Source organism: Primulina tabacum, chromosome 2 (genome assembly GCF_025594145.1).
Source record: "Primulina tabacum isolate GXHZ01 chromosome 2, ASM2559414v2, whole genome shotgun sequence".
NCBI lineage: Eukaryota > Viridiplantae > Streptophyta > Magnoliopsida > Lamiales > Gesneriaceae > Primulina > Primulina tabacum.
The window spans coordinates 8,563,798-8,585,012 of NC_134551.1; the positions used below are offsets into that span (position 1 = coordinate 8,563,798).

The following is a 21,215-nucleotide window of genomic DNA, read 5'->3' on the forward strand; positions in this document are numbered from 1 at the left end:
TGATAAAAAAAATTTGAAAATGTTTCCAAGAAGAAAATTAAAACTAACATATATATATATATAGAGTCTTGTTACCCTGCATCCCTTGGGTGCAGGGTTTTCGTGGGCGCCAGCCTGTGCGGGCTTTTTTTAATTTTTTTTTAAAATTAAAATAAAAATCAACAAAAAAGGCTTTTAATCTACGCACAAAACTTTCCACCTACCATCTTCACGCACCAGAAGAAAATGAAAGATACACACCACACGGTCGGGAGCTTCAAGTGATCGCAATTCTGGAGATCTCGTGCAGGCTCTTTCCGGTCACCTCAAATCAAAAGAGTACGCTTCTCGACCGTGCTATTTTGGTGAACAAACTCAAAGATTCCAAAATCAGAAGGTAAATCGAGGTAGTTGGAAATTTCTTATTCCGAAGATTTTCCGAATTTCGGATTTTGTAAGTAAAATATGTGCGTGAAAAATCAAACATTCAAACCGTCGGAAATAAAAATCGGGTTCGGTGGCTGTCTTGATGTATTTTCGATTATTTTTTATTTATAATCTTGAATTGACATTGAATTGTGGCCTGAGTACACGTAACTTATCAATTACTTCGTTGTTAAAATTTGGCTGCATTCTGGGAATTTATTTAATTAATGACTCAAGCAGATTATCTTATTTTGCACGAGCTAGGCAGCATATCATTAAATAATTTTTCGAATTTTGCATCAATTGTTTGCCGAGCTAGCCAGCATAGCTATGTGTAGCAATTTTAATTTTGTTATTTTCATATTTATAGAATGGAAGAAAACAGCGGCGATGAACTGTCATACATTCTCCAAGTTGGAGACAATCAAAAGCCAGAAATATGGATGAAATTCGAATCTTTAAAAAAAGCCTGCACAGGTGGGCTGGCGCCCACGAAAACCCTGTGAGACAGTCAACCGTACCGATATTCACAATAAAAAGTAATACTCTTAACATAAAAATTAATAATTTTTTATGGATGATCCAAATAAGAGATCCGTCTCTCAAAATACGACCAGTGAGACCGTCTCACATAAGTTTTTGTCAAAAAAGTAATATTTTTTTATGAATGATCCAAATAAGAGATTCGTCTCATAAAATACAACTCGTGAGAACGTCTCAGCATGAATTTTTGCATTAAAACTATACAAGTATTTGAGGGAATGCTGTTAAAGTTTTTTTCTTGAAAATAAAAATAATAAACTTTATTACAGAATTCGTTGGATTCAACTGTCCGTCTGTCCTGTCCCCTGTACGCACATATATACACGCATGTAGTTATATATTTTAGAGGGAAAAAGAATAGGCAGGCGGAGAGAGAGAGAGAAGTCACAAGATTCGGGAACCCGTAGAGATTAGGAAAAATTTTGGTGGGTCAACAGCCTGACAGGTCTGCTCATTACCGGGATTGATCCGAAGGTAAAATTGAAACGACATTATTCTTCGTGTCAAGATAAAACCCGACAACCTATGTTTTTTTTTCTTCTAAATTTTGATAATGATGTCTGTAATGTCATGTTTGTGAATGATTTTATGTTTTCTTCGCATGATCAATGTTCTTTAATCGATGGATAACTAATATTTTTTATATGAGCAAGATTCTTGATTTTTTTGGTAATTGCTTTCTTAAAAAGATGCGTGGGATGCCATGCCCATAAACTTATGTTTTGTCAATGGTCATATCTGCGCTTAGGATTCTTGAAACGTGAATAAGAATTGAATGTTTTGGAAATAATATTGACGCCTGATACATTTATAAGAAATGAAATTTTCGGAAGATTTATGAGATTCCCATTTTCTTGGATGATTTTTAACCTTGTACTTTGAAATGGTTTGATGAGGTTTTGACTTGAGGTGTCTTTGAATTTGGGATTCTGTAGGCTGGTAACGGAAAGTTTTCCCCTGATCTTACAAACTTTCCTTTCCCTCCTAGTTCTCCTCATGATTTTCAAGAATCTCTCATATACATTAAATATAGAAGGGAAAGGAAAGATCAAAGTTTGAAAGTGAGTTGGCGAGAAATAGAGAAGGAAATCTGTTGGAAGGGAGAGGAAATATCAAAGTTTTAAAGTGAGTCGGTGAGAAAAAAAATCTGTTGATTGGCGATATTATGAGCGCTGTATCTGGGGTGATGTCAAGACAAATCTTACCGGCGTGTGGCAGCCTTTGTTTCTTTTGCCCCTCATTGCGAACCAGGTCTAGGCAGCCCGTGAAGAGGTACAAGAAGTTGATAGCGGATATTTTTCCTCGGTCCCAGGTCTGTATCATCACTAAATGTTGTGTTTCGGATTAAAATTGTTTGTTTAAACATTTTTCACTAAAAGCTTAGTATCTGTTGGTCAATTTGCATCATGTGAGTTACTAAATTTGTGATTCTGGCTGTATTCATATCACATATTTAACTTGAAGTGCCGTGGCTGACCAATTCTATAAAAGTTGGTCTTGATTTGGAGGTTTTTTACATTGATTGTGAAATGCTAATCCTAGTAAACATTGGATATTAAGGTCGTGATATGAATTTTACTCTATGTTAGATAAGCCAAGACTGGATGTAGTTTCTTCAACAACAATTTTGCATCAAATGAGTGATTATATTTTGTGGCTTGGTGGTGTTAGTGTCTCTCTTTTTGTTTTTCATACTCGCTGCCATTAAATTATTTCGGTTTTTTACTTACATTTACAGGAAGAAGAACCAAATGATAGAAAGATTGGCAAACTATGTGAATATGCTGCAAAGAATCCTTTGCGCATCCCCAAGGTATTATTACACTGGCATAAAGTTCGTTTCCAATCTATGAACAAGAAAAATAGCATAGTTCAAGTCAGACAACTCGTAATGTCACGGCCCAAGCATGAAGCGTGGTATCGGGGTGTGACATTGACAATATTTTCGAAATTTAAATTAAACTTTCAAGAAAACTGAACCATATAAGTACAAAAGTGCGAAAAACTAGTCTATTATTACATTCAAATACTGAAACAGTTTGTTACGTTTGGAAACAAGTGAAATTGCATAGCTTCTCATTTTTTCTGGAAAGTTGAATCACTACAAAGAAAAAAAAAGGATAAAAGTACCAATAGTTATGCAACTATGAAGCAACTACATGACTTAGCCATAAGGGTTGTAAGAGGTGAGTTACAAGGAAATCATTCAGAGCCAATTCCTTCCAGTACAAACATCTTATAACAAAACATGTTTATACAGAAAACATAACAACTATGACAACATTTTGAAAATAGAACAAAAACAAAATGCACACAAAGCTTTAATTAGCCTTAGCCGGTTCTGAACCAAAGTATGAAAAAGTATTAATTTGCCTTATCCGGTTTGAAAGCAAAGTGTACAGGTGTGCATGGCTACTGATTATAAGTCATATAGAATTAACCGTTCCAGAGGCGAGGTTAGGACAACGGATTCACCCTCTGTGTCAGGGTTGGTATGAGCTCAAAACAATGAATTCCTACCATCACATGTTTAAAAACTTAAATTTCTAGACTGAAAATTCTGGAACCAAAGAGTATCAACACATAACCCACTACGTCGGTAAAAAAAAATGAAAACTAGGAATGTGTCGATACTCTTTGGTTCCAGAATTTTCAGTCTAGAAATTTAAGTTTTTAAACATGTAATGAGTCATCCTGGTTTAAAACATAATGCACAATTTTAAACCAGAAAACCTCTTATATGTTGTGGCTAAAATGTCAGTTGAAGCGGAAGAATGTGTTTGGGAAAACAAGAAAGCTAGAAACACTGAGCTTTTCCTTGCTGGATTTGTCTTTGTTGGGAATTTGGTGCTTAGGCAGAAATAACAATAGTGCTATTACTTGCAGAGAGTATTTGTAAAAATTTCTCATGGGAATTTGTTGAGTATTTATAGGTGCTGAATTCACTTGTAATTTTAACTTTGTCTCAATTCTTATTATTTCCATAACTTGACTGTTACAAGAGGGTTTATTTCTCATATTAATTCTTAAATAATGGTTGTTAATGGCAGCCATTATCCCTACATCAAGGTGCCATTTACATGCCCTTTTAAGTTCCCCAACGATAAGGAGGTTTGGGTTTTATACTGGGAGCCTGGCCCTCACAGATCATGTTTAAGTGGTGCTTGTTTTTCTTCACTCAGCAAAATCTTTGTCAAATTTGCATGAGCCAACTATTTTTACCGGCAACAGCCTTATGATAGTTTGATAGGAATACGATCTCATGATTTGCTGGCGCTTGGGGACCTTAAGACTTTAATGATTTTGCAGGTTTCATTGTTTAACTAGAGGAATAAATGTTAGAAATTTATATAAATTTAGTTTATGATCCCCATGCCCTCAGGTTTTTTTCCCTTGCCAATGCTCCTGTTAGGATCAAAAATAAATTTATAGGCAATGAATAAATTTATCTCAAAATATTTCGGTTGTGTTAGCAACATTGAAATTTGTTTTTGTCCGTTGAGTAAGTCAATCAGTGGGAACTGTGTGGAAACAGCTTACTGAAACTGGTTGAATTAATGGCTTATCAAGAAAATCATTAAGGAGGGTAGACTGAAAAGTAAATAAGCATAAAGTTGTTTCTGGATGTTCGGAGATTTCAAAACTCCTACGTCACCCCTTCTTCCTCACGGAAGGTTTGCATTAAAAGACTTTGGTGATTACAAGTAATTTGAAACACCTACTTTAGTGGGACTTAAAAAGTGCCTAACTGAAACTCTTGGTAAAACTTCAATCTAAATACTTTGAACAGTAAGACTTCTTACTCTCAATTACACAGATTTCACACAGAAATTCTAAACACAAATTTCATCCTCAAAAAGATCAGATAATGATATATCATCGTGTGTTGGCTATTTCAGCTTGACTCTCGGAAAGCTTTTACGAAGAAGATTAGTTTGCTTTAATAATCCAAAGATAGATGGTGTAATTGTGTAACTTAGAGTTTGTTCAAGTGATCTATTTATAGCTTTAATCTACAGCGGTAATCTTTTCAAAATATATCAATTTTGAAATGCAGATGTCATTGTTTCCATGTCATCGTCATTTCTGACATGTTCTGGTAGTGCGCCGAAACCTGACATTCTGTTTAAGGTTCAGTGATTGTTAGTACGGAAAACTTTATCTAATATTTCAGCTGAGTTCTGATCCTTAATCATACTGATTCTTCAGGGAATATATGGATTTGGTCTGACTGATCAACTAGATAGACAGTTACTTGGGCTTCATCAGTCGACCTAGAATTGGTTTGGCTGTTAGTATCCTTCTTATGTTTGATCACTCTGGCTTTGTAATCAATCAAGCTTCTTAATTCAGTTTTCCTCCTTGAATTCAATTTGGTTAGGTTCTGCAGTTATCATTTAGATCAACATCCTTATTCAATCACCAAAACTTAAAATGTTCCAACAAATCCTCTTTCTGCCTTAAAAAAAGAAGACCATGATTGACAAATTGATAGAATTTGATTAATGTCACTTTTGAGGGTGTAGAGGCGAATTCTTGAATTAAAAGAATTCAAGAAAAATAAAATATTATTTAGAAATAATTTAGTATCAAAGAAACTAAAATGAATTTACAAAACTCTGCTTCTTGATAGTTAGATGCATGTAACATGATATGTTTTACACACTTCTTTCATCGTATTCTTTTCGGCCTGTGCTTGGCTCTTGACATAACTCATAATCATTTTATAAAAAAAATATCGAATGTACTATCCTAATTTTGTTTATCACAGTGCTGCTACTTTTATTCCCTTTCTAAATCATTTCGTTTTACTTATTTTTATGTTTGTTTTCAAATTACAGATTGCAAGCTCTATTGAGCAACGATGTTATAAGTACTTAAGAGCCGAAAACTTTCGATCAGTGAAAACAGTCTTGTGCACTTACAGGAAATTGATATCTTCATGCAAAGAGCAAATGTACGTACACTGCTGCTATATTTATGTTTGGTGTCCAAATTATCGGTGTTTGTTATAGACTGTCTTTTATTTGTTGGTAAATCAGTTTGTGCATCATTTTATATTTAGTTTTTGTAAGATTCTGAGAACAGGATCATATATTTTGAACCTTTTCCATATTTTTGGTAATATAACATCTGAATAATTAATTTCTTCAATATTAGAACTTTAATGCGGTGCTCTGAATTTTAATTGTCATAATGATCCAGTTAACAGTGTTTTGAGCTTCCAGAACAAGTCTGGAAATATTAGTATTTGTATTGTCATAGTTGTTTCTAAACATTTGATAGAATATGAACCATGGAAAAATTTACGTCAGCGTGAATTTTCGAACTGAATATTATCATACGGAAATTGATGGCTTTCCCTTTCGTTGTCTTTAATGTTTTCCTTCTTGTTTCGATCCTTTATTTGATTTGCAAAGTATGAGCTTTCAAATCTTTTTTGTCATATTGTCTCCTAAAAGTAGGTGCTACTCACAAAATTTACATATTTCATTTCATGTCAGGCCTTTGTTTGCAAATACTTTGCTGAGCATCATGCAGACCTTGCTGGATCAGACAAACCAGGATGAAATATTAATTATTGGATGTCAATCTCTGTTTGATTTTGTGAATAATCAGGCTAGTTTATTTATTTCTTTCTTTTCTCCGGATGATCAGCTCCTTAAGCTTATGGATAGGGTTCTTTAAATTCCTGCTATAAAAATTAGACTTGTTCAACTCTGGTATTATTTCCAGAAAGATGGAACTTACATGTTTAACCTGGAAGGGTTTATACCAAAACTATGCCAACTGGCTCAAGAAGTGGGAGAAGATAAGAGGACGGAATATCTACGGGCAGCTGGACTGCAAGCTATATCTGCTATGGTATAGCATATACATTTTCATTACTTTTTCAAATACCTTTGAGTTGATAGATTTAAATTAGAGTAGGAATCTGAGTCTACTTAAATTCAACTTATCAAAAAATATGTAGAATTTAAATGCAAGCCTTGGCAACACTCTTTAGTTCTCAATATTTTTTCTTGCTTCTTTAGGTGTTTTTCTTCCTCTTTCCTTCAACTATGACGGGATTTTCTTTACTTTTTGTTGGACTTGGAACAGGAACTCTTAACTTTACCTTCACTACATCATTCATTTTTTATGATTTGGATTTCTTCAGACAAGTTGCCGGTCAAATTTAAAACCAGTATTTTATAATGAACAACAAAAAACATTTTGACATGCAGCTGATATTTAGGTCATATATTCCAATTATTCTTTTAAGTTTTCATTTCTTGATTGTGGAAGTGCTGACCATGTGACTTAAGCAACTTTAGGTGCACTATACTTTATTGATACTTTTTGAAAGTTTTATGTTGTGGCCTAACGAATTTTTCTATTTCCTGAAACGTTGGCTGCTGCTGCTTGTGTCTTTGCTTTGTTATGGATGAAGTAAAAATAAACAGTAAATTTGGAGAAGAGATTGAGTCAAAACACCATTATACATACAGTATTCTTGACTTCATGTCAATGGTCTAATAATCTCTTAAAACGAGCCATTTCTCATTAAATTATAATTTTTGTTTTAATCAATGTTTTTATATATGGATAATGGGCAATTACTTTCGGTGAAGGGGAGAACTCCAAAGTAATTTAGTGACTGAGATATCTCTACGTTAATTTATTTTCTGATACTTTTTGCAAGCGTAAATGCTTGGTGTACTCACCAGCAAGCTATTCTCACCAGTTAGAAATCTTCCCTTGGGTTCTAGACCAGAGCAGGTTTTGTTTATGGATTCTTTACAGCATATTTAGAGCACACTGGTTTTGTTTTTGTAAGCTTCTAAGTAGTTGTTCGTAGAATGATAACCATGGATTTGGTGTTCATTTCATTTGTGATACCTCAGCGCTTCATGCGCATGTACTTGGATTTTCAGCCATTCAACATTTCATCGATATGCTTTCTTTTGGGATTTTCTGTCTTCTTTTGGACATTGAATAGTTCCTCTTTTTTCCCTTTCTTCTTGTACAGATTTGGTTCATGGGTGAAAACTCCCACATTTCAGTCGAATTTGATTGTGTAAGTATAGTCTTTTTTTAAGATATTTGAGCTTCTCTTCTTTGTTGTCCTACCTAATGAACCTGAAATAAACAACTTGTTTATTTCCTTTGTTTTCTTTAATTATGCTCTGTATCTTATGGCATCATTGTTTTTCTACCTACAATTCTGTTCATTTTTATCAGTTTCTTAAATTGAAGTTAGAGCACTGAATTGAATTTATGTTATCATGTTATGGCTTTCGTAGAAATTCTCATGACAATTTGAATAAGGTTGACTTAACTTTTCAAGTATGTATTTATAGCCACTATACCACTTTTAGATCATTGTCAAAATTTGTTATTATTGATTGCACCATGCTTTCAAGTTTCAGGCAAATCGAGGAAAGCCAAGTATGTTTCTTTAAACAAACACATTAAAAAATGTGTACATTAGCTCCCAAATAACAAATGATATTGAATTGCAATGTGTTCTCAAGCACAAAATTTTGTTAATTTTATCTATCAATGTTACCGAGCTCTTACTGATTTCTAAACCATTTTGAAATTGAAGCCCAAACTGTTACTTCAAAATATTATTTATGATGTTGATGATATCAACAGTCATTGCCTCCTCTTTAATATTTTGTATAAACATGTACCAATCTCTATTAGCTGGTAGTAGAATTTATTATTTCTAAGTTATATCTTTTTTTGGCCTTTTGTTTTATGATTTAACTCCAAAAGTATCAAACTAAGCTGTTTTTATTGTTAAACGAGGGTGAAATATGTATTGTTCAACTTCACTTTTCATTTTAATCTGTTTATACTATGAAAGTCTGTTATCTAATTTATATAGTTACATGTCTTGTCCTTTTTCTTTGCTATTTTCAAATTTACATCCCCTCCCACCCAGTTTCATTTTATTTATCAACTCAATCTTTCTGTTCAGATTGTCTCAGTGGTCTTGGAAAATTATGGAGGTGCAAATAAGGAGTCCCACAACTCCGACCAAGATAATACGGCGCAAGAAGTTCGTAAAACTGAGGATCACGTGTCTCCTTTACCAGAAACAGAGGTTCCTTCTTGGACAATGATCGTTAATGATAAAGGACAACTAAACGTGACAGCGTAATTTCTTCGCACAATTTGGATTTTCCTTTGGCCATTTTTTGTATGCTTAACTTGAATTTTGATTAAAAATCACAGGGAGGATGCCAAGAACCCAAGCTTCTGGTCTAGAGTGTGCTTGCATAACATGGCCAATCTTGGAAAAGAGGCCACTACCATGCGTCGTGTTTTAGAATCTTTGTTCCGCTACTTTGACAATGGAAACCTCTGGCATACCGCAAGTGGGATCGCTTTTCCTGTGCTAAAAGACATGCAAATTCTGATGGATAATTCTGGTCAGAGTTAATTATTATTTTTTCGATTTAGTGGCCTGTTTCAGATTGATCGTTGTATTTTTCTCTTCTTTTTTTTTTATCAAGTGCATTTCTTTCTTTTATTTGTGCAGGGCAAAATACACACTTGTTGCTGTCATTATTAGTCAAGCATCTTGACCATAAAAGTGTTCTTAAGCAACCTGGCATGCAGCTTGACATAGTTGAGGTGGTCACTGCCCTTGCTAGACTCACTAAGATCCAGTCATCAATAGCTATAGTTAGCTCTGTAAGTGATATCATGAGACATTTGCGCAAAAGTATTCATTACTCACTCGAAGATGATTCAATCAAATGGAATAGAAAATTTCATGAGGCGGTTGACGAGTGTCTTACAGCACTGTCGTCGAAGGTGGCATTACTAAATCTCTATATTTTCTCATCAAATGCCTATTATCTTTTATAGTGGACTCATTTAGTTGTCACTGCCATCTTTCCTTCTTCAGCCAACTTTCTGAAATTCATGGTGGTGGTGCTTTTTATATAAATACAGGTTGGAGATTCAGGTCTAATCCTTGATGTAATGGCAACAATGTTGGAGAATAACTCAAGTGTTACTTATATGGCTAGACCTACCATTTTTGCTGTCTATCGTGCTGCTCAAATTGTTGCTTTTTTGCCAAATTTATCATATCAGAACAAGGCAAGCTCTTAAAAAAATTGAAAAGATTTCAGCTACTTTTCTTTATCATTTCTCTAGGTGAGATATTGACGCTGTGTATGCTATTTTTGTTCTCCATCCAGGCTTTCCCAGAGGCTTTATTTCAGCAGTTACTTTTGGCTATGGTGGATCCAGATCATGAAACCCGAGTTGGAGCTCACCAGATCTTCTCTGTTGTCCTTGTGCCATCTTCAGTTTGCCCTCATTTGGAATCAACTTTGTCTGAATCAAAGAAAAACATTGAGTTTCCAAGGACACTCTCAAAAACTGTTTCTGTGTTTTCCTCATCAGCTGTCCTGTTCGAGAAGTTGAGAAACAAGAGGAGCATTTCCAGGGAAAACCTCACTGAGATAAGCAATGAAAATTTTTTTGGGGATGTAGAGCATAGAAACAATACAAATGGAATGTTCAACAAAATTAAGTCTACATATAGTCGGGTATACAGCTTAAGAGGTTCATCCATGCCAGATGTTGATTCTTTGACCAAGTCAAGTAAGGACATGGTAGGCCTGCTTGGTATTCTTCTACTTCTTCCAAAGCTTATACATGTCAGATGTGATAGGCTCAAGTCTTTTTCAAATTGTTATATGATTTACAACTTCTTGTATTAAATGTTGTTTATATGGGTTCAATATGTGGGATCTAGGAATATTCTAGGGAGGGAGGGAGGGATTGTAAAAAGGGGAAAAGACGGGATTTCAGAGTAGTTACAACTTAAATTACATTTTTTGCTCGAGCATGGTGACCCCCCCCCACCCACCAACCATCACCAGGCCCCTGGTGTTCAGGTAGTTGAGATGAAGATTCTCATTGGTTTAACAATGTTATAGTAGTCATTAGGTGTCTCTTAGTGATGTTATTATATAAGTGTGTGTGTGTGTATACATATATAGTGCTATCACAAGCAAATGTCTTCCTTTTCACTTTCAGCGTGTCCCTCTTAGACTGAGCAGCCACCAGATTACCCTTCTCCTTTCATCAATTTGGACTCAATCACTGTCTCCTGCGAATGTGCCTGGAAATTATGAGGCCATTGCTCATTCATACAGCTTGATTTTATTGTTCTCTCGAGCCAAGGTATATTTCAGGTTCAGTAATTTCTCAAACATTAAGCATTATTGCTGCAACCTGCTTTTAATTGCGGTCTTATATTTATTTCCGTTTTCTCTATAATAATGTGTTTTCCTTCTCTAAAGATGTATTTTTTTTGCTGTACTGGGTTTTGGGAAAGGGAGAGGTGTTATCCCGAGTAATGTTTGCAAGATTTTTCTTTTTATTTTTGTATCTGAATCAAGTTGAGGCTTGATGATGTTTTAGATTCTGCTAAATACGCGCATTCTCTTTGGAAGAATGCTTTTTACTGCATTACAAGTGATGCAAGAAAATATGTGAATTGGACTTTGGGTATGGTTTGAACAATGTTATGATCCAAGTAACTTAATATAACATGGGTTACCAAGCAATCAACATAAAATTTATCGCAACTATACAGACAAGTAATTACTAGGATAAGTCCTTGATCAAAAGCAATGAGTACAAGTGCTTCCCTGTTTCATATTTCTTAACAACCTCCTGATAATCCTGGACAAGTAAAGATCCATACTCATGGAAAGCATCTGGACCCAGAGGTGAATCAGGATACACTGAATGTGACACCTGCAGCGGACATAATTTGTGAACAAATCATCACAAAGAAACTATAGGAAAAGCAATGATTGAAACTACATAAAACTACATCCGCAGCACAAGTCCTTGCAATGGAACACAGATATTGATAATTAAATGAATTCATCCTAAATTTTTTCCCTCAAAATTTGGAAAAATTACCTTGCTGGAATATTGTGGGGGATTCAGGGGCTTAAGGATGTAGAGATAGAATGAGTCCTTCCTTTGCAATTTCTTCTTCTTGAATAGGCATGTTGTTGAGAGGGCTATGAGTTAAAACTCTGAAACTGTTTTCTTTGGTGGGTGCAGAACTCAAGCCGTGATGCTCTAATTCAGTGTTTTCAATTGGCATTTTCATTGAGGAATGTTTCTCTTGCAGAAGGAGGTGAGCCTTCTTACGATGAGAATTCTGTGGCAGCAGATAATGATGATGTTTTTAAATATGGTGTCATCTTTTTCCTATAGCTGTCTATAGTAGGTATACGGTGTGGAGGGAAAATAGAAGAGATGATATAATAGACAATAAATCTTAATCTGGAGACATGCTAATAGAATCTAATGGGACACCTAGTTCGACAAATTCAAAGAACCACATTTTTCATACGTTTTGTATCAATGAGAAGAGGGGTGGATGTTTATTTTCATAAATCATGGCACTCATTCATTTGGATAACTTTTCAAGTGATTGAACTTGATAATTCTATTTTTTAATGATTAAGAACATTGTGCTTAAATCTAAACTCAGTAGATGGCTTAATAATAACACTAGTTACATATAATTCATATGAAAAATGGTAGGGTTCAACCAGGTTGGTGAAATAATGTAAATTTAGTTCCTGGAGGAATTTTTTGTAAGATGATTTGCTAAAAATGCAAATGAAGAATTGTATTTTCCGGTGAAACAAGTTTGGACGAATTCGGTTAAGGTATCAGCATGGAATTTTGCCACTGAAATTGATTATATTATTTTCAGGGACTCTCCCTTTGTCACGTCGCAGATCTCTCTTTATGCTCTCAACTTCTATGATTATATTTTCATCAGTGGCTTTCAACATTCATCCTCTTCTTCCATATGTGAGGGCTACGCTTTCTAATAAAGTGGTGGGGTTGCTTATCTGTTCTGAGGTCCTTTAATTTTTATAATGTCTGCGTGTCCCTTTTATTGTGATGTCTGATTTTCTTTTCTTTTCTTTTTTGGATTTGTGTCAGGTTGATCCTTTTTTATGCTTGGTAGAAGACTCCAAGTTGAAGATAACTGAAGCTGGTTTAGGACACCAAGAATTTGTTTATGGATCCAAAGAAGATGACTCTTCTGCTCTTAGTTGTCTTTCAGAAATAAAATTAACCGAGGACCAGACTAGAGAATCCCTAGTTTCAATTATAATTCAAAACTTGGGTATATTATCAGATGTGAGTCTTAAAATTTCTTGTTTGTGACTTTTTGACAAGGTGGGTAATATTTTGTTTATAAGATTATTATCCGCATCATTGCTATTTGGTTCAGTCTGAAAAGTCTACCATAAAGGAGCAATTGCTTAAGGACTTTGTGTCTGATGACTTGTGTTCTTCTCGAGCCCAATTGTTTATTGCTAGCTCCAAGAAAGGGCATGAAATTAATTCTCGCAGTCTGAAAAACCTAGAGAAGGTAAGTTATTGTATTGAGTTCTGCAGTATTTTTGTTTGTTGATATCTTATTTCTTAGTAATATAATACAGGCAACCTCGACCATTGGATTTGATGATTCTTCTCTAACGGATTCACTCGCAAGTAGTAATTTCCAACATGATTCTCAATCAACGGCCGAATCTCCAAGTTTCCTTAGTGTGGATCAACTCATGCAATCTGTGAGTTGCTTGAATAATTTTCTTGCAGCAGTCCAAGTTTTGAAACTGTATCATGCATTAATATTTTTGAATATTTGTAAATAGGTATTGGATACAGCACATTATGTCGGCAGAATCTCTATGAGCACTGCCCCTGATGCATCTTACAAGGAAATGGCCAATCACTGTGAGGCACTTTTAATGGGAAAGCAACAGAAGATGTCATATTTGGTTAGCACTGATCCTAGCCAAGGAAGCTTGTTAACAATATCTTTGCCAAATTCTGACGAAGAGGGCAAGCAAATGGCTTCACACGCGGTTATTGACTATGATATACATAAGGTACTTAAAAATATGCCTAAGGTTTGTGCACACATTTTTTTATTACAACGCATGTACGTGGGACATGCATCTTTGTATGTGAATACTATACTGCCAATCGATCTTCGGCTAAAGTTGGTGGCATATAGTTCTCAGACTACGTACATGGTATCTCCTAAGGTCTGTCTATAAATTTTCCTTAAATTTCGATAATTATAATAAACATTGAGGTTAGGCTTAATGTAAATTGCCACCCCTACCAAATTGTACGGATGGACCATGAGCAGTTACTTTAACATCAATGTTTGCTCTTGATGCAAAATCACATGTGCAATTTGAACTGCCATATTTGTTAGGTAAAGTGGGGCCCACGTCAAAATAAAATATTCAGAAATTGGAATCCCACATCGGATTTCTTTCAATTTTGGCTTATGAATTCTGTTATAAATTGAGTCTTCCTTGTTTGCTTTTAGTATCCCAAAATCAAAAGCTTTTCAGTTTTGATAAAAAAAGAGTGCATAGAAAAAAAGAGTGTATTTTTTTCTTGAGTGCGGGAATTCTCTTGTGTGAGTTAGAGAAATTATTTTCTCGGTATACTCGGGTTTGGGAGTGTGAGATATTTAGTGTATTGGTGTATACACTTGTTGTAATATTTCTTCCGGTTATAAAAGTTGAAGTGCTCCGTGAACGTAGCCTATCTTGGGTGAACCACGTAAATCTTTGTGTTCTTGTTGGTTGTTTTATTCCGCAAGTTTTTTGGGTACTATATTATCATCGTGATCGGCATCGCTTCGGTGTAATTTTCCAACAACTGGTGGTATCAGAGCCTTGTTGTGAAAATTCTTAAGAATTCTGAGTATGCTCTGTGGTTGCAGCTTCGTCTGATCTTCCACATCAGAAAATATTTTTTAGATTTTTTGCTAAGGCTAGAGAAGTGATGGCTGGAGATGATGGATCGGGACCGGGAATCAACAGATTCGACGGAACAGATTTTTCGTTCTGGCGGTTACAGATAAAAGATTATCTGTACAGTAAGAAGCTGCATCAACCTCTATCAGGAAAGAAACCGGAAAAGATGGAGGATGATGATTGGGAGCTCCTTGACCGACAGGTGTTAGGTGTCATACGATTGACCCTAACAAAGAATGTGGCACATAACGTGGCGGAGGCACAAACCACAGAAGAGATGATGTCCATTTTATCGGACATGTACGAGAAGCCATCAGCAAACAACAAAGTGTATCTCACGAAAAAGTTATTCAACTTGAAAATGGGAGAAGGTGCTTCGGTGGCTAAACACATCAATGAGTTCAACACGATTGTTTCTCAGCTAACATCGGTTGAAATTAATTTTGATGATGAGATTCTTGCACTTATTCTTTTGACGTCTTTACCAAATGTTTGAGAACCAATGCGGGCAGCGGTTAGCAACTCCGTTGGAAAAAGAAAGCTACAATTCAATGATGTCAGAGATCAAATTCTTGCTGAAGAAGTTCGCAGGATGGATTCGGGTGAAGGAACATCATCGAGATCCTGCTCTAAATCTCGAGAACAGAGGAAGAGGCAGGAGTGGCGAAAAAAATTCTAACCGATGGCGTGCTAGGTCCAAGTCAAGAAATGGAAAAGACAAGAGCAACTTTGAAAAGAATTTGAAGTGCTGGAGCTGTGGTGAAACTGGTCACTTGAAAAAGAACTGCAGATCAACGAAGAATAATGCCAATGCTGTCACTGAGGAAGTACATGATGCTCTGCTATTATACATGGAAAGCCCTGTTGATTCTTGGGTTATGGACTCGGGAGCTTCGTTTCATACCACTGGTGATCGCGATGTATTTGATAATTACATCGCTGGCGATTACGGAAAAGTTTTCCCTGGCCGATGGAAAACCCTTGGAAATTGTTGGTATGGGTGATGTACAGATGAAGATGTCAAATGTATGTGTCTGGAAAATCAACAAAGTCAGGCATGTACCAAATTTGACACGCAATCTGATCTCGGTGGGACAGCTCGATGATGAAGGCCACAATGTGACCTTCGGTGATGGTTCCTGGAAAGTGAACAAAGGAGCCATGATTGTTGCTCGAGGAAAGAAAACTGGAACACTGTATATGACTTCCAGTTGCAGAGACACATTAGCAGCTGCGGATTCTGGAGCCAATTCAAGTCTATGGCATTATAGACTTGGACATATGAGTGAGAAGGGAATGAAGATGTTGGTGTCAAAAGAAAAGCTAACAGAATTAAAGACTGTTGAACACCAACTATGTGAAAGCTGTATCTTTGGAAAGCAGAAAAAGGTGAGCTTTTCAAAAGGCGGTAGAGAACCGAAAGCAGCAAAGTTGGAGCTGGTTCATACTGATGTATGGGGACCATCTCCTGTGACATCCCTTGGAGGCTCGAGATACTATGTCAAAATCATTGACGATTCGAGTAGAAAAGTTTGGGTTTATTTTCTGAAAAATAAATCTGATGTTTACGAGACCTTTAAAAGGTGGAAAGCCATGGTGGAAAATGAGACCAACTTGAAGGTGAAGTGCTTACGGTCTGACAATTGTGGAGAATATGAAGATGACGAATTCAAGAAATATTGTGCACAGAACGGGATCAAGATGGAGAAAACCATTCCTGGTACACCTCAACAGAATGGTGTAGCTGAAAGGATGAACAAGACCTTGAATGAGCGCGCAAAGAGCATGAGATTGCATTCTGGATTGCCAAAATCATTTGGGCTGATGCTGTTAACACTGCAGCATATCTGATCAACAGAGGACCTTCGATACCGCTTGACTGTAGAATACCCGAAGAGGTATGGAGCGGCAAAGAAGTAAACCTTTCTTTCTTGAAAGTGTTTGGATGTCTATCCTATGTTCATATTGATTCAGCAAGCAGAACAAAACTTGATCCGACATCAAAGAAGTGCTTCTTTATTGGTTATGGAGATAATGAGTTTGGTTATCGTTTCTGGGATGACCAAAATCGGAAGATCATTCGGAGCAGGGATGTAATCTTTAATGAGCAGCTTCTGTATAAGGACAAGTCAGACATTGGAGCTGGAGATGAATGTCCTGAAGTCAAGAAGACTGATGAAGTGCCATTGACATATATTCCTGTGAATGAATCGAAAACCAGTAACCAGGAAGATGAAGAAGAAACTGCACAAGATGATGACCCACAAACTCCGGTGATTGAACTCAGGAGATCTTTGAGAACCATTAGACCACCTGAGAGATAATCCCCTACACTTCACTATATTTTGCTGACAGACAAAGGTGAACCGGAGACCTATGAAGAAGCAATGCAAAATGATGATTCAACCAAGTGGGAGTTGGCCATGGAAGATGAGATGGATTCATTGTCATCCAATCAGACGTGGGAGTTGACAGAACTTCCGCAAGGCAAAAATGCATTACATAACAAGTGGGTATACCGATTAAAAGAAGAGCATGATGGTAGCAAGCGGTACAAGGCAAGAGTTGTTGTAAAAGGCTTCCAACAATGGGAAGGAATTGATTACACCGAGATTTTCTCTCCGGTGGTTAAATTAACCACTATCAGGACTGTACTTGGACTAGTGGCGAAAGAAGACTTACATTTGGAGCAGTTGGATGTAAAGACTGCGTTTCTTCATGGTGATCTAGATGAAGAAATTTATATGAAGCAGCCACAGGGCTTTGAAGTACGGGGAAAAGAGAAAATGGTGTGCAAACTTCAGAAGAGCTTGTATGGTCTCAAACAAGCTCCAAGACAGTGGTACAAGAAGTTTGATGGATTCATAAGTAATAATGGTTTCCTAAGGTGTCAAGCTGATAACTGCTGTTATGTGAAAAAGTTTGACGGTTCTTATATCATACTACTGCTATATGTAGATGATATGCTGATAGTTGGAGTTTGTCTGGAAGAAATTGATAAACTCAAGAAATATTTATCAAAGGAATTTGTCATGAAGGATTTGGGTGCTGCAAAGCAAATCCTTGGAATGAAGATCTTTAGAGACCGGGTGAATGGATTCTTGAAGTTATCTCAAGAAGAGTACGCGAAAAAGATGGTTAACAGATTTAATATGGATGGAGCTAAATCTGTGAGTACTCCTTTGGCTAGTCATTTCAAACTAACCAAAACACAATCACCATCGACGGAGCAGGAGCAGACTTATATGAATAAGGTTCTTTATGCTTATGCTGTCGGAAGCCTCATGTATGCAATGGTGTGTACAAGACCAGACATAGCACATGCAGAGTGGGAGTTGTGAGCAGGTTTATGAGTAATCCAGGAAAGCAGCACTGGGAAGCAGTTAAGTGGATTCTCAGGTATTTGAAAGGAACTGCTAGTTGTTCTTTATGCTTCAGGAGGTCAAAATTGGGCTTACAGGGTTTTGTCGATGCCGATATGGGTGGTGACCTGGATGGCAGGAAAAGTACTACTGGATATGTGTTCACATTAGGTGATACAGTTGTAAGCTGGGTGTCGTATGTTGCAGTTACAGAAGCTAGCAAGGAGATGATATGGTTGAAATCCTTTCTGGAAGAATTGGTTCAGAAGCTTGAAGATAGCACATTACACTGTGACAGTCATAGTGCTATTCATTTAGCAAAAAATCCTGTTTATCATGCTAGGACAAAGCATATACAGGTTAGGTACCATTTCATCAGATCAGTGCTGGAAAATGGAGTCTTGATGCTGGAGAAGATTCCTGGAAGTAAAAATCCAGCTGATGTGCTCACGAAGACGGTAACCATTGACAAACTGAAGTTGTATTCAACTTCAGCCGGACCGCAAGTATAAATGGAGATATATGAGCTGCTGCAATGATGATGTGAAGAAATGATTGAAATCAAGTCTTCAAGTGGGAGAAATGTTAGGTAAAGTGGGGCCCACGTCAAAATAAAATATTCAGAAATTGGAATCCCACATCGGATTTCTTTCAATTTTGGCTTATGAATTCTGTTATAAATTGAGTTTTCCTTGTTTGCTTTTAGTATCCCAAAATCAAAAGCTTTTCAGTTTTGATAAAAAAAGAGTGCATAGAAAAAAAGAGTGTATTTTTTTCTTGAGTGCGAGAATTCTCTTGTGTGAGTTGGAGAAATTATTTTCTCGGTATACTCGGGTTTGGGAGTGTGAGATATTTAGTGTATTGGTGTATACACTTGTTGTAATATTTCTTCCGGTTATAAAAGTTGCAGTGCTCCGTGAACGTAGCCTATCTTGGGTGAACCACGTAAATCTTTGTGTTCTTGTTGGTTGTTTTATTCCGCAAGTTTTTTGGGTACTATATTATCATCGTGATCGGCATCGCTTCGGTGTAATCTCCCAACAATATTCAGAACCATAAAAAATTACTGTATTTCTACTCAACGTTCGCAATAAACTTTCGTAATTATCATCGAGAAACACTGACTTGTTTAAACTTTCATAATCATCATCGAGAAACACTGACTTAATTGTTTAAAACTCTATGGCAGATTATCTTTTTTATAATGGCAGTAACATTTATTTTGACTTATTATGCATATTCGATATATTTATTTGAAATATTTCTTGTCATATTTATTTTAAGTTATTTCATCTATATAAAAGAGTTATGATTGTATTGATTGAATTCATATTGTGGATCTATCTTCACGGTCGAAGCACGTAATTTTCTATTCTCTATTTTTTTGACAATGTTCATGACTTACTTTCTAACTATTGTGCCCCCGAAATTTGTTGTATCAGAATGTTCCTAGAGCCCCAAGTGAACCATCCGTTACCGGAGCTCCAGCACAATGTGCAGCTGAATTGCAAAAGAATCCCCACTCCTTCAGACTGCCAGCATCGAGTCCATACGACAATTTCTTGAAAGCTGCCGGATGTTGATACAGATGGGACAAAATCAAGTACCATTATGGCCATAAGTGCACTATATCGCTCAAATAAATTTAACTGTCCAGGTGTGAGTACTTTGTGCTGCCGAGCATATAGATCAGCATTTGGCAAGAAGATAGCCATCCAGCAACATGGCTTTAACTGGCCGAGTTAGTGGATTCTTTAAATCACTCTCTCTCTTTCCTCTCCAATGGCGTGAAAGTTCACATTAGATTCGAGCTTTTCCTCCCTGAGCAGAGGTGTGAATTAATACTAGGATGTGGTTTTGTAGCTATAGTTTAGACCACGACCTTTTCATGTACAAAGATTGGTTTTGTTCATGGTTCAGCATTATGATTACTTATAGTGATGAGGAAATGTGTACATTTTCCAAATTTGTATTAAATGTTAATGGAAATGTCGATGAGTAATAAAATCAAAGAGCGTTTATGAGGCAATTCTGCATCTTCTAGTCATGGTACTGTTTTTGGATTTTCTCATTAAATCCAGGGTGTTAGTATTAGTCTGTTGATTATTTTTGTATCTTCCGGTCGAATTCACAAGCATTTTTATTGAAGTCGATTTTTTTCCTTCTTGTTCCGATCATTTGAGGTTTAAATAAGTTTTAGACAGTTCATTGTAACTTGATCATACGTCTTTACGGTAGCATTGTCTCGTTGATGAATGTATTCATTAAACAGTTCTTGCAAGCGATTTTAGGATGTGTCATTTTTTATGTTAGTAATAAATTTAGAGTTTGTAAGAGAGTATTTTTTTTTTCAAGGCTCTAAGGACCAAGATTCTAGTAGTGGGTTCAAATTTCACCGACTGTGTATATATATATATATATTCATGTTCAATACGTTATTATATATATACTGTATGTGCTGATGATTTGTATTATAGCTCATATGATACCAATGTTTAGAAGTATAGAAAAATGAACATGCGTTATGCATGAACAACTAAACTGTCTGAATTATAACATGGCTAGTAACATTTTGAAACAAACCTAATCACAAAAAATAAAAAATCATGACCATAAACGGTATATGAATCAGACACATTATCTTAGCCATATGACACACTTTTCAATCTGCTTCTTAGTTGATTTTGACAACTTAACAACTCTTTGTTTCAGTTTGTTATAATATGCATATAACCATTTTTGGTATACTCATCAAGTATCTGAACGTTTCAATATATATTATGTTATTTACAATCATCATTTGAGATATGATATGCTCGTAGTTTGCTTCTGTATCACAACATGTTTTGGTTTTCTACATTGTTTTTATTTGGTGATCTCTTTTTCTGATTATTTATTTTTTTGTTGAATGATTTTTCAGTTTTTTATAACCGTCAACTATGATTCCTAAAAAAAATGCTTTTAGTCGTCATAAGTTTTCATTTATGACTAAAAAAATGTATAACCAATATATTTTTCAACAACAGTAACCGATGAATGATATCACAACTTCTTCAAACATCATAAT

General features: G+C 35.8%; 1 protein-coding gene across 2 annotated transcripts; it reads left to right on the plus strand.

Annotated features, from left to right (window-relative positions):
- The first annotated feature begins 1,234 nt into the window (after positions 1-1,234).
- LOC142529497 (protein SEMI-ROLLED LEAF 2-like) lies at positions 1,235-19,732 on the plus strand. Of its 2 annotated transcripts, XM_075635053.1 has the most exons (20): positions 1,235-1,422; positions 1,884-2,260; positions 2,687-2,761; positions 5,790-5,905; positions 6,453-6,567; positions 6,685-6,813; positions 7,961-8,008; positions 8,918-9,096; positions 9,175-9,371; positions 9,482-9,759; positions 9,901-10,050; positions 10,152-10,571; positions 10,999-11,145; positions 12,043-12,118; positions 12,707-12,834; positions 12,943-13,143; positions 13,238-13,378; positions 13,449-13,577; positions 13,662-13,898; positions 19,591-19,732. In XM_075635053.1, the coding sequence occupies exons 2-20, from the start codon at positions 2,114-2,116 to the stop codon at positions 19,729-19,731; spliced, it is 3,054 nt and encodes a 1,017-aa protein (XP_075491168.1). In that variant the 5' UTR covers positions 1,235-1,422; positions 1,884-2,113; the 3' UTR covers position 19,732. The 2 variants fall into 2 exon arrangements, with proteins under 2 accessions (XP_075491168.1, XP_075491172.1); XM_075635057.1 differs by lacking the exon at positions 2,687-2,761.
- The last annotated feature ends 1,483 nt before the right edge of the window (positions 19,733-21,215 follow it).